Source organism: Carlito syrichta, unplaced genomic scaffold, assembly GCF_000164805.1.
Source record: "Carlito syrichta isolate Samal-C Ts95f unplaced genomic scaffold, Tarsius_syrichta-2.0.1 Scaffold135850, whole genome shotgun sequence".
NCBI classification, from domain to species: domain Eukaryota; kingdom Metazoa; phylum Chordata; class Mammalia; order Primates; family Tarsiidae; genus Carlito; species Carlito syrichta.
Window position 1 is genome coordinate 125,325 of NW_007079946.1, and position 13,376 is coordinate 138,700.

General features: G+C 42.3%; 2 protein-coding genes across 5 annotated transcripts in view; one reads left to right on the top strand and one right to left on the bottom strand.

The window, feature by feature from the left end:
- CUNH1orf131 (chromosome unknown C1orf131 homolog) overlaps positions 1-38 on the bottom strand; it is a 21,835-nt gene extending 21,797 nt beyond the window's left edge. Inside the window, exon 1 of the mRNA XM_008049625.2 lies at positions 25-38. Coding sequence (XP_008047816.2) covers positions 25-38 — 14 coding nt within the window. The remainder of the gene's footprint in view (positions 1-24) is intronic.
- Positions 6-13,376, top strand: part of GNPAT (glyceronephosphate O-acyltransferase) — a 31,708-nt gene continuing 18,337 nt past the window's right edge. For 2 of the 4 annotated variants that reach the window (XM_021708349.1, XM_008049620.1), the window contains exons 1-4: positions 8-114; positions 7,549-7,731; positions 10,089-10,265; positions 12,572-12,701. In XM_021708349.1, the coding sequence (XP_021564024.1) occupies positions 37-114; positions 7,549-7,731; positions 10,089-10,265; positions 12,572-12,701 (568 nt within the window). In that variant the 5' untranslated portion in view covers positions 8-36. Of the gene's footprint in view, positions 115-7,548; positions 7,736-10,088; positions 10,266-12,571; positions 12,702-13,376 lie in introns of all 4 variants that reach the window. The other 2 variants (XM_021708350.1, XM_021708348.1) reach the window with 2 other exon arrangements.

Sequence of the window (13,376 nt, forward strand, 5' to 3'; positions counted from 1 at the left end):
GAGCGTCCCCGGCCGCGCCGGCACGGCAGCCGCACCATGGATCCTTCCAGCTCGCCCAGCTCCTGCTTCTCCGTCGGCCCCGCCTGCCCCGGCGCCGTGGGGCTCCTCTACCCGGTAGGCGCCCGGGGTCGAGGCCCGGGCGGGGCTGGAGGGCGCTCCGCTCCCCCGGCCCCGCCCCGGCCCCCTCCGGCCCGCGACCCGTGGCCCCAAGAGCGGGTGGCGCGGCTCCCGCGCAGGGGGCCGGGGCTCGGCGCGGTCTCCAAGGCGACGGGGGCGGCGGCGGGTCTGGGCCACCGCCTGGGGAAGGCTCGGCGGGCGGGGCCCCCTGTGGCTCCTTTCCGCTCGTTCCTTCTTTCTGTCCATCGGGCCCTGGGCCTTCCGGGAGCCCCTGGGCCCCGGAAGGAGGGGTGAGGCTGGGAGGGCCCGGCAAGCCACCCTGGGGCCAGCTGGGGCTGAGCCAGCCTGCGAGAGCCCGAGGCTGTGCCCCCCGCCCGTGACTGCCCTGGGATTCCTGGAAGAAGAGACTTGGGTGTGGAGACAGAGTTTTTAAAGGCCGTCTCCCAGGTGGGAAGATTCAGAACTTCTGGACATTTTCACGGCCTGTGTTTATCCACCACCCGTTATTGTACTTTTCTTTTTGGAGGGCAATTAATGCCACCCAGCCTCTCAGCAAGTGGCCCTCTTCCTCTACTGGCTTGGACCGGTCTTTTAGCCAGCAGAATGCTGGTCACTCAGTGATGTTCTTTTTTTTTTTTTTGAGTCGGAGTCTCACTCTGTCGCCCAGGCTGGAGTGCAGTGACACACTCACGGCCCCCGCAGCCTCGACCTGCTGGGCTCAGGCAGTCTTTCTACCTCAGCCTTCCAAGTAGCTGGGACTACAAGCAAGCCCACCTAGCTCATTTTTTTTTATTATTATTGTAGAAATGAGGTCTTGCCCAGGCTGGTCTTGCACCTATGGGCTCAGGCAATTCTCTCACCTCAGCCTCCAAAGTGCTGGGATTTTAGGCATGAGCCACTGCGCCTGGCCTAGAGAACTTTCTTTTTTTTTTTTTTTTTTTTAAGTCGGAGTCTCCCTCTGTTGCCCAGCCTGGAGTGCAGTGGCATGCTCCCAGCCACGGCAGCCTCAACTTGCTGGGCTCCAGCAATCCTTCCAATTCAGCCTTTCAAGTAGCTGAAACTACAGGCGAATGACACCATCCCGCCTTATTTTTTGAGTTACTGTAGAGACGAGGTCTCACCAAGTTGCCCAGGCTGGTCTCGCACCTCTGGGCTCAGGCAATCCTCTTGCCTCTGCCTCCCAAAGTGCTGGGATTACAGGTGTGGACCACTGTGCCCATCTTTTCTTTTTTTAAAGAGACAAGATCGCGCTGTTTGCCCAGGCTCATTTTGAACTCCCAGGCTCAAGCGGTCCTCCAGCCTCAGCCTCCCAAAATGCTGGGGTTGCAGGCATGCCTGACCCAGTGTTGGTTTTTGAACCACAAAATTAATTTTTAGCTACTTTAGGAGGAAATAAAAGAATGCATTTTAAAAGCATATTTCCGTGCTTTTAAGATGCAGGGTGGTTAGTGTCAGTTTCTGACTTAAGCATTCATTTGTACAGGAAGGTCAGAACAAGGAAAACATAAAAGAGCTAGATAAGCCAAAACCCCACTTTCAAAATATGGCTGCCTTTCGGAATATGGCTACCTTCCTATTGGGACATCAGGATTCTTTGGAACATGGGGAAACTCTGTCCCCTCTCTGTCAAGAACTTTGGGTTTATGTCTGCTGTTAACCGCCTACTTCTCTAAAGCTACTTCTACAACCTGTCTCTTCACTGGTCTTCCCACCCCCACAGTTCTGTGTGGAAATATTCTGGCTTTGTTTTCCGACTCTACTACTCCAGAGCAGGCACGTGGGGAAGAGAGTTGCTGTGTAGATTCAGCTTGCAGCACACAGCTTTGTTTGCCCCACACCGGTTTGTGAATTGGCTGGAATTTCCATCTTGTATATTGTGTTACAGAAAGGAATTGTGGTTTTGTTTTTTTCTTTGATTTCCCCTTTCGTCCTTTATTTTTGAATAAGACTTTTGTCAACTTTTTCTTGTGAATGACTAAGGCAGTTGTATGTGAGCATATTCTACTTCTGATGCTGGACAGCAACCCTCTCCTTACCAGTAGTTCCTTGCCACTCTTGTGACTGCATAGCTTTACTTCCTTGACAGCCTGAACTTTTTCTTGAATGTCAGGCTATCTGTTTATTTCCTCGGCCACACTGTTATTACATAATACTCTCTGCCTGATCTGAAAGTAGCACTTTAGAAATGTTTAGGATACTGCCGATTGCCACAGACATTAAAAATATGTACAGTATCCTAGCCATTATTCTCATTGTGTAAAATATCGAAGTTACAGATCAAGCCCTTGCCTTCAAGAGCACAGAATTCATAAAAGTAAACAAATCGTTACAACCAAGTGGGATAAGGGCAACAATTAAAGCATGCACAGTATGTTGTGGGAGTAATGAGAAGGGATACCTAACCTGTTTGGGGACTTAGAGAAAGAAGGCTTCTAAGAGGAGGCGACACATGGGCTGAGTTTTTGAGGTGTGAATGGGAACTGAGTGGGGGAAGACTTTTCTAGGCATCCAAGCAAGAAAACCTTTTTTTTTTTTGTGCATATTTGGGCTTCGAATTAGTCAGTTAGCTTGGGTGGAGTGAAAGAGACATGAGAAACAAAAGTAAGTAAGTAGGCAGAGGATATTTCCTAAAGGAATTTAATGTATCATGTTTACACATCCTTGAGGATAAAAATTTTAACCTTATCAGAGCCCTAAATCTTAACATTTATGTTTTTGAGAGTCTAAGAGGACCTGCCAGGTTTCTGGTGTAATTTTCTATGTGGGCAGCCTATTCTGCTTAGGCAGATATAGTTGGAAGAGAACCGGGTTGGGAAAGAAATCTGATGCAAACATGGAGATCATTTGGGATGCTATTGCAGTAATCCCGAAAAGTGGTGAAGCCTGAAGTAAGGCAGTGGCAATGAGCCTGGAAAGATGAATGAATTTGTGGGATATTGAGGACAGCCAATCAACAGCCCTTAGAACCCACTGAATATGGTGGCTAAGGAAAAGGAGGTAGTGTGAAGTTGACTGTTGGGTTTCTGTGATTTGGCAAGAGGGTGGTTGATGATGCCTTTCACTGATAGGAAATACGGGAACAGGAGCAGCATTAGTCAGAATAATGTAATATGTAATAATTTCAGTTTTGGGGTGTGTTCGGTCTGTGACGGCAAAAGTAATGCTTTTTAGTTTAGGATTATATTATGGACCAGATACATCACAAAGTGTTTGAGAGACATCCAGCAAGAGTTAGAGATAGGATGCTAGAGCAAAAGAGGAAGATCTGCCCTAAATACACAGATTTGGCATCATCAGCAAGTAGGTTGTGCCTGAAGCCATAGGTGAATTTCAGTGAAACTGTAGATCGAAAAGAAGCCCAGAGATGGTTAAGTGCTGCTGTGCCGTAGTGTAAATCAAGGCTTCTGTTACAGTCTCGGAAAGATCTGGGTGCCTTACCATGTCCCACGGGAACTCTACGTGAGCTGGTAACAGCTATCGCTCTGACTTCTTGTTCTCTAGGCTTCAGCCGCCCCGGCCTCCTGTTGCTCAGACAGTGAGCATGCTCCCAGAACGCTCCCAGTCCCCTCAAGGTGGCAGGCTGTTTTCCCAGAAGTTTCTGTTGCTGGTTCTTTTATCGTTGGGGTCCCAACTCAAAAATCATTTCCCCAGAGAGATCTTCTAAGTAGTTCGCTGATCGCTCTTCCTCATTACCCTACTGTATTCTCTTTCCAGTTTTGTGCTGATTTGTGAGGACTGATTGCTAAATTTTCATGAAGTTTGTGAGTCCATTGTTAAAACACAGCCATTATTAAAAATTAAAGATTGCGTTATGTAAGTTTCCAATTAAATTCTGTTAAAAACAAAAGTAATACTCAAAACTTAGCATTTTCTACTTACTTCCCTGAATTGTCCTATTATGTATGCTCTTGAGGTAGTTTGTAACTGTCGTTCTGGGCGGTGGATATCCCATATAACTGTGAGCTACTGCACATCTCTCCCCAACTCTGTTGACTGCGGTCGAATTGGTAGCTTGAATTCTGCTGTGGTGATAGTATTATGTACCTCAGAAATTGGCAAATGCTATAACTCAGGGCTTTCCCATTTCAGTTGTTAAATGGTTAAACACTAACCGTTTAACCACCACCATTAGTGGTGGTATCACTAAGTGAACTTACCTTGTTGGTCTGGTGTTGTCGCTTTCCTTAGGGTCACGTGAGCTCCCTCAGTGCAGTCGCTGCCTGCTTTGTTCATGCTGTACTCTCAGCCTGTAAAACAGTGCCCCGTACGTTGCAGACTCCTGGTGCCTGTCCACAGAATGAAGGGGTCCTCCAGAGCAGTTGAAAGGAAACTGCAAGGAAGGCCTGTTGAGCTGTCAACAGGGAGAGGCCCGCCACATCGGTTCAGATGGGGAGAGATACTGGGCCTCTGTCTTCTTGCTCGAGCTCTTTTTATTGTGTTCCTGGGTGAATAGTCATGTAAATATGTTTACTTAATCACAGCAACTACTTCTTCAGAATGGTATAGAGAAGACCAATCCATGAGCAGTAACATTCAAGCCTAGCTGCATTTGAGAATCACTGGGAGTACTTTTTAAATTCCATTTTTTTGTTTATTTATTTATTTTCACTTTTTTCCTGTCTTGACAGAATTCTTTTTAAAAGAATTCTGTCGTGACCCGCCTGGGCAACTTGGCAAGACCTCATCTCCATAATAAATCAAAAAATCAGCCGGGCGTGGTAGCGCGTGCCTGTAATTTCGGCTACTCGGATGGCTGAGGCGGAAGGATCGCCGGAGCCCAGCAGGTCAAGGCTGCGGTGGCCGGGAGCGGCCACTGCACTCCAGTCTGCGCGACGGAGTGAGACTCCAACTCAAAAAAAAAAAAAAAAGATCTCTGATGCCTAGGCACCACTCACAGACCTAATTAATCAAGAATCTCTAGAGGTGGAGCCTGGGATACCAGTAATTTTTTAAGTGCCCCAGGTTATTTTAATATGCTCAATGGGACGCCAACAATGACGTGTTTTGGGAGATGCAACTCACTGTGGAGTGGACTGTGGAGTTGCTAGGCTATGAGCGGGAAGGAAAGGCCAGGTCATGGCAGTATCACATGACACAAGAATTGGCTTCGGTCTTATTCTGAAGGAGTTAGGAGTATTTAAGTAGGAAATAATCTGGTCAGAGTGGTGTTTTGAAAAGAGCACCATAGCAGCATGGAGGATTAATTCCATGGAGGCAAAAATAGGCATGGAGACCAGCAAGGAGACTATTGTAGTGAAGAGAAACGGCTGCACAGGAAGCCCGTGCTGAAACAGTGGCCATGGCAATGAGGAGTGAATGTGGTACATTCTTCCAGCCAGGCTGACAGGATTAGTTGGATTGGGTAGAGAGGGTGAGGGAGGAGTCTAGAATTATGTAAAGGGATGGAGATTGCATGGCGGTTGATGATTACGATTTCAGGAAAACAATCAGGTTGTAGATCTGTATAGGAGAACTGAGTCTGGTTTTGGAAAACACATGTGAGTGTTTTCCACTAAGTATGTATGACAGGAGCTTAAGTGGGAGAAGAGAACAGGGTAAAAGATTTGGAAGCACATATGCTTAGTATTCGCAGAAAAATCTCAGGATGGTTGAAGAGGGAAAATGATGTCAAGCTATAGTGAAGTCTAGGAGGATGAAGACTGGAAAAAAGCCTGGAATTAATTATTAAACTGAAAGAAATGAAAAGAGTTATGCACAAAGATTATGTTTAAGAATGTCTGTTGCATTTGTGTATGCTACCCAGGGTGAAACATGATTCAAATGTCCGATGTTAAAATTAATGGAAGAGCTGGGCTCGGTGGCTCAGCCTGTAATCCCGTGCCTTTGGGAGGCTGAGGTGAGTGGATTGCCTGAGCCCGCGGGTTCAAGACCCGCCTGGGCAGCAAGACCTCATCTCTACGATAAATCAAAAAATCAGCCAGGAGTGGTAGCGCATGCCTGTAATTCCGGCTCCTCGGAAGGCTGAGGCTGAAGGATCCCGGAGCCCAGCAGGCGAGGCTGCGGTGGCTGGGAGCGGCCCCTGCACTCCAGTCTGGGCGACAGAGTGAGACTCCAACTCAAAAAAAAAAAAAATGGAAGACACTTAAATGACATGGAGGAGGATTTGACATAAAGTAGAAAAATCAGATTGCAAATCATAGTGTCTGTGTGGTGGGGAGAAGGAATATGCAGAGAAAAAGGCATTCATTAGAATGGTCTCTGGGTCATGTGATTGCAGTGCTTTTTATTGTTTTCTTTGTACTTTACTGTATTTTCTAAATTTTTACAATGAACGTGTATCACTTTGGTAATTTTTTAAAGTTATTTTAAGAAGTTGGGGAACTTAAAGATGATTATGCAGCCCATCAAATGTTTTTAAAGGGTATTTAATATTGGGAAATACCCATAATTGAGAAATATGGTTTATATTTTGAATTTTACAATATGCATTTATACAGCTATGAATGAAAAATATGAAACTACTAAGTAATAAGAGTAGTTATTCCTGGGGTATAAAATTGTGCAGTTTATATTTGCTTGTATGTCCATGTTTCCAAATTTTCCATGAACAAACATGGTAAGTAGTACAGGATGATGGTTAGTAGCAAGATCTGTGAAGCCATAAGTCTCAAGTTTGAATGTCTCTGCCTTTTACAAGCTGTGGGACCTTGCAGGGATTATTTCACTTCTCCATGCCTTGGTTTCTCCATTGTAAAACGGGGTTCATGATAACAACTGCTTCATAAGTTTGTTGTGAGGATTGTTCTTTAATATACAAAGCTCTTAGAATAGTGCCTGCCTCTTAGTAAGCTATAATTATTACTACTATTACTATTATAATCAGAAAGTTAGATTAATAATTCGGAAGTAATTGGTAGCCTTATAAGAGCAGTTTTAGGGACTGGTTGGATAGTATCTGAATTTCAGTGGACTGAACAGGAGATAAGAAAGTTACCATAGCAATTGACTTCTCAATAGTAGCTTATGTGAGCACTTGTTTCTTCTTTTGTTTGTACTCATGTAGGTTTGTTTTATTTGACATAATTTGGTTTGTGATATATGTTTTTATTTAATTTTTAAAGCTAAATAAAGGCAAACAAGACAAGTTTTCATGTGGTAGGTAAAATTGATCAGGTTATTGTAGAGCTTAATGTTGCCTTTTTGCTATCTTTGTTAAATTTCCCCAAGGGGTATTGGCTGTACAAAGATAGCAATCAGAAACATAGTGATGATAATAAAATATTAATATAATTCAATATCAGTTTATTGATCCTAATTGTATTTCTTAGTGTATGAAAAACCTAACCTCAGAACATGTCATAGAATAAAAAATTTGGCAGAGATGAAGGATTACCAATCTAGTCCCTAATCTGTCGTAATTTATTTAACAATATATGCTTATTGCTTTCTTTCATTTTGCCTTACCCATAGAAGGAGCTCAAAAAGTGGGATGAGTTTGAAGATATCTTAGAAGAGAGGAGGCATGTCAGTGACTTGAAATTTGCAATGAAATGCTACACACCTCTCGTCTATAAGGGAATAACTCCATGTAAGCCCATTGATATTAAATGTAGTGTTCTGAATTCTGAAGAGATTAATTATGTCATTAAACAGGTAAGTGATTTCGTCTTCAACCATGACCAGATTTGTTCATTGTCAATAAGTTATTTCTCTTCTTAATTCTATGAATTTATTTTGCTGTCTTTAATGTATCCTTTTAGGTTGAGCAACATTTACCACATTCATCAAATATTTATCATACCCATAGTATGTGTTAGCCTCTTTGCTAGACACTTGTAACAGGGAGCAAATTGAGCACAGTGTATATAATCTTGTAGGGAATGATGACAGTTGTACAGTTAGTTACAATGAAATATGACGTGAGGCCTGCAAGTCAGAGTCCAATATGGAGAAGCACTAAGCACTAAATAATCATAGGGGCAACCAATTTGGCTTAGGGAGGCACGGAAGTGAATTTTTTTTTCTTTAGTGAGGTCTGAGGCTGGGTGTGATGACTCATACTTGTAAATCCCAGCACTTTGGGAGGCCAAGATGGGAGGATTGTTTGAGCCCAGGAGTTCAAGACTAGCCTGGGGAGCATGCGAGACCTCATCTCTACAAAAATGAAGAAAAAAAAGCCCAGTGTGGCACACATAACTCTAGTTCCAGCTACTCAGGAGGCTGAGGTGGAAGGATCTCCTGAATCCAGGAGTTTGAGGCTATAGTGAGCCAAGTTTGTGCCACTTCACTCCATCCTGGGGGACAGACAGTATGAGACCCGACTCACAAATTGAAAAAATAAAAATGAGGCCTGAACGATGATGAGGAATTTTTTAGGTGGAGCAGGTAAAGAAGAGTATTCCTAACAGAGAACATAGTTTATTCCCGTGGTTTTCAAACCACTGTATGAGAATTTCTCAGAGAGCTTTTAAAAGTCCCTGCTCCTACATATCTCTCCTATGCCAATTAAATCAAAATGTTATGGGGAGGAAGCCAGGCATCAGTAGCTTTTGAAGAAGCCCAGGCAATTCTAAAGTATAGCAAAATTTGGGAACTGCTGGCTTATTTTAAGGACTGGAGCTAAGAGAAAGATATTTTCTTACTATGGTCACTGTTTCAGATAATCTGAGTCAAAATAAAGGAACACAGGTAAGAGGAAACAGTTCATCCCAGTTCCTCCCTCTTAGGCCTGATGCACTGAGCTCCAAAAAGATAAGATATGGAGCTAGATAGAGGAGGTAGTTGCACAACATTTGTGAATGTACCAAATACCGCTGAATTGTTCACTTTAAAATGATTGATTTTGCAGTGTGTGAATTTTAGGGGAAGAAAACAAGATAAGATACTTCCTGCCCGGTGCAGTGACTCAAGCCTGTAATCTCAGCACTTTGGGTGGCTGGGGTGAGAGGACTGCCTGAGCTCAGGGGTTTGAGACCAGCCTGAGCAACTTGACGAGACTTCATCTCTACAATAAATCAAAAAATAAGCCAGGCATGGTAGTGCATGCCTGTAGTTCCAGCTACTTGAAAGGTTGAGGCGGAAGGATCACCTGAGCCCAGTGCGTCGAGGCTGCGGTGACCTTGAGCATGCCACTACACTCCAGCCTGGGCTACAGAGTGAGACTCTGACTCAAAAAAAAAGATACTTCTTCACTGCATGTGATGCAGGCTCCAACATTCCATCCTCTGAACTTCTATGCCTCATCCTAAAGCAGAGCATTCTCCTTTGGGAAGTATAAATATTATTTATCACATAGACATCCAAAGTTCTTGTTTAAGGGAAAATGAAAATGGTCAATTCAGGCTTCCTTGAGGACAGAAACCGTAACTTGTTCATCTCTACAGTCCTAGCACACTGCAAACATTTTGTTTTCTTTACAAAAGGTGTGATGCCATGTGAATAAAGTCAGCTCCATTGTGAGATCCTTGATTTCACTAATTGTCCTTTGCTATTTTGGGGACTTTTGTGTCAGTGACCAGCATATCCGATGTGATCTGAATTGGTTATTTCTTTTTTTTTTTCCCCCGCACTCTCACACAGAATGAGTTGGCCAATGTAATCTTGTATGTTACCTTGTAACAGGGTTGAGCAAGCAGGTGAAGTGCTGCAACAATCTGCTAGAGAAACTACTAAGTGCCAAAACACTAGATCGCATGAACCGCTTATTTTAGAAAGTTCAGGTGTAAACTTATTAACAAACCAAATGGAAAGGCGAAGTGTTTTCTTTAGTCTTAAGTGCTATCTCAGAAAACTTTTTCTCTGAATTTCTAGCTTTCAAACTTGACTTGTAGGACCATTTGTCTACTTTTACTATGTAAGAAAATAAATTATGTCAGTATAAATTAAAAGGAAAACATACCATCTTTGAGTTATGTAATAGATCCATTTGGAACTAGTCATACTGACTTGAGTAAAGATCTATGGCTTCTTTGGTTTTCAGAAATTTCTTCCTGCTTTCTATTTCCTTTTAGCTTTCCAAAGAATCCCTTCAATCTGCCGATGTCCTCCGAGAGGAAGTTAGTGAGATCTTGGATGAAATGAGTCACAAACTGCGTCTGGGAGCCATTCGGTTTTTTGCCTTCAGCCTAAGCAAAATATTTAAACAGATTTTTTCGAAGGTGTGTGTAAATGAAGAAGGTATTCAGAAAGTGAGTATTGATGTTAAAAAGAACAATCTCTTCAACCCCTCGCAATTCAGTCAACTCTAGGACATCTCACTTGATAAGTAAAAGCCTAGTACTGTTATCAGGCCTCCAGTCGGGGCAGAAGAGGCAGTGTCTCTCTGGAGATTGGTTCATTTTCCCTTTTAACTTCAGACCTACAGACTTCAGACTAACTTAGTCAAATAAGGCTTATAGAACAACTTAATGTCGCATGTTCACTAAAGGTGCAAAAACTAATACAAAGAATTTCTAATGGGCTTTACCTGATTCCCCTACAACTTTTCCTTTATCTTTTCCCCAATACTCTGGTGTATTTTTTCTGTAATTAAGAATGTTCTCTTATGGTTCAGTTATCAAAAGAAGAAAATTAACATTGATAGCACACTAGTAATAAACCTCATTCATATTTCACCAGTTGTCCCAGTTATGTTCTATAGAGCAAAAGAAAGTCTCAGGCAGTATGTTGTATCCCACTTTCACATCTCTCTCAACCTTTTTAATCTAGAACAGAATCTGAGTCATTTTGTTATGTTTCATTTTTTAAATTTTTTTTATTAAAAACAGGCCAAGGCTGGGCTCAGTGGCTCAGCCTGTAATCCCGTGCTTTGGGAGGCCGAAGTGAGTGGATAGCCTGAGCCCGCGGGTTCGAGACCCTCCTGGGCAACTTGATGAGACCTCATCTCTACAATAAAGCAAAAAATTTTCTGGGTGTGGTAGCGCGTGCATGTAATCCCAGCTACTTGGAAGGCTGAGGTGGAAGGATTGCCAGAGCCCAGCAGGTTGAGGCTGCAGTGGCTGGGAGCAGCCACTGCACTCCAGTCTGGGCGACAGAGTGAGACTCCAACTCAAAAAAATTAAAAATAAAAACAGGCCAATTACTTTATAGTGCCCCATGATTTGAATTTGAGCGGTGCTATTTCAATATTAGATTCACGTTATGTACTTTGGCAGGAATACTCTGGAACCTGTGTTGTGTTCTCAGGGCATCATATCAGGAGCAGATGGTGTCTGTTGGTCCTGTTACTGGAGATGCTCACTTTCATCAGTTGGTTTAGGAGCTGTCTGCCAGGCTTCTCCACTGTAAAGTGACTGGTTTTTGCCTTTATGGTTAATAAGTATCTTGTGTAGAGACACTTTTGAGAATCGTTAAGTATCCTATTTTCCATGATACTTTTCTCCACGAGTTTTTCCATCCACTGATGAGTTTTGGCTGAATCAGTTATTACTCTAATGATTGTAAAATGCTGATATTTCTAATTTTGTAACTTGTATTATTTATTTTTGCTTTTTCCTGTAAGAAAGAGCTTTCTCTATGGAGATTATTTTAATTCATTTGTGTTTTTTTAATAGTTTTTCCTTATAGAAAGGCTCCTAACTTCATTTACCTTCTTCCTCATGCCTTTTAATATTCTGTTTTTACTGAATCATTTACTTTCCTGTTAAATATTTCTTTTTCCTCTTACGACTGTTTTTGAGATTGCTGATCTATTCTCTGGATCTGTCAAGAAAACATTCAGTAAAGTGTTTGGCACTGGTGTTGGTGAGCTGTGTCTTAACTGATCACAGATCACTTGGTCTTTGTTAGTTATATTTAAATTCCAGAGAAACCTGACACATTGATATTTGTGACTATTCATGAGGTTAGTGGCCTGAGAAATATATTTGGAGACTTAAATGTATCCCTTCCAACTACCTGGTACCCTTCTCCCTGTCAGTGAGTCCAGCACTTAGAGAAATACCATTCTTTTCACTCTGTCCTAATAATTTATAGAATTTTTTAAAAATCTTCCCAAGAGAAGCTTTGTTTTCTATTACTACTACCAGCCAATTTAGTGCAGTGGTTAGCAGTTGATTTTTTAAGTCAGACTGACTTGAGTTCCATTCCCAGTTCTACCGTTGGTTGGATGCATGACCATTTTACAGTCAAGGAAGCTAAGACTGAGGCCTTAATTTACAAAACTGTGGTGTTAAACTATGTGTGTAAGATGACTGGTGTGGGTAAAGTGATGCTGATACAGTGCCCAACATATATGTGTTAGCCATCATCACTATTATTCTGATCCAATAAAATTTACATTTTTAATATTCATGCACTATGTGAAATTGTTCAACTAGAACTCTGAAATAATACTTTGACCTAATCAGAGTACATTGTATATATGATAGAGGAGATATAAAAAGATGGTTAGTATTCCCTCTACAGATAAACTATTCTTCTGTTTTCTGATTTGAAATGTGGTTTTTAATAACATGACAACTGAAATAGTCAAAATGTAACATTTGTGTTCAAGCTACAACGAGCCATCCAGGAACATCCTGTGGTTCTGCTGCCCAGTCATCGAAGTTACATTGACTTCCTGATCCTGTCTTTTCTTTTGTACAACTATGATTTGCCTGTGCCAGTTATAGCAGCGGGAATGGGTACGTTTTGTTTTTTTTACTGTCTTTTCACTTAAAAATTAAAATGTTCGCTGGAATGATTGTAGTAATACTGAGGTATCTGAAGAAGATCCTGAAAGCAGCCCTGTTTAACAGTTGGGGTTACGTTCTTCCACACTGCGCCTTACGGTGCCCCAGCAGACATACAGGCAGTGGATGCACACAGCATTCTTTGGTTTGGTTTTGGAAAACGAACTATGCTGCCTACATGTACCTGCCTCTTGCTTTCTTCATTTGGTAGTATATCAATGGCTATCTCTCCAAGCAATAGATAGATCTAACTTTTTAAATACGTTTTTAATTGTGGCAAAGTGTTCATGACATAAAATTGGTACATTAGAAACCATCTTTAATGTACATTAAATATGTTGTATACATTAAAGGTACATTAATGTACAGGTAAGAGGCATTAGGTACATCCACATTATTGGGCTACCATCCCCACCATCCATCTCCAGAGCTCCTCATCTTGCAAAACTGAAATGGCACCCATTCCCTGTTCCTCCCCAGAATCATAGAGTATTTGTCCTTTTGAGACTAGCATAAGTAAAATATGCTAGCATAATGTCCTTCAGGCTCATCCATGTTGTAGCATGTATCAGATTTTCCTTCCTTTTTAAAGTTGGAAACACATATCTGCTCAAGACCCTGTTTTCC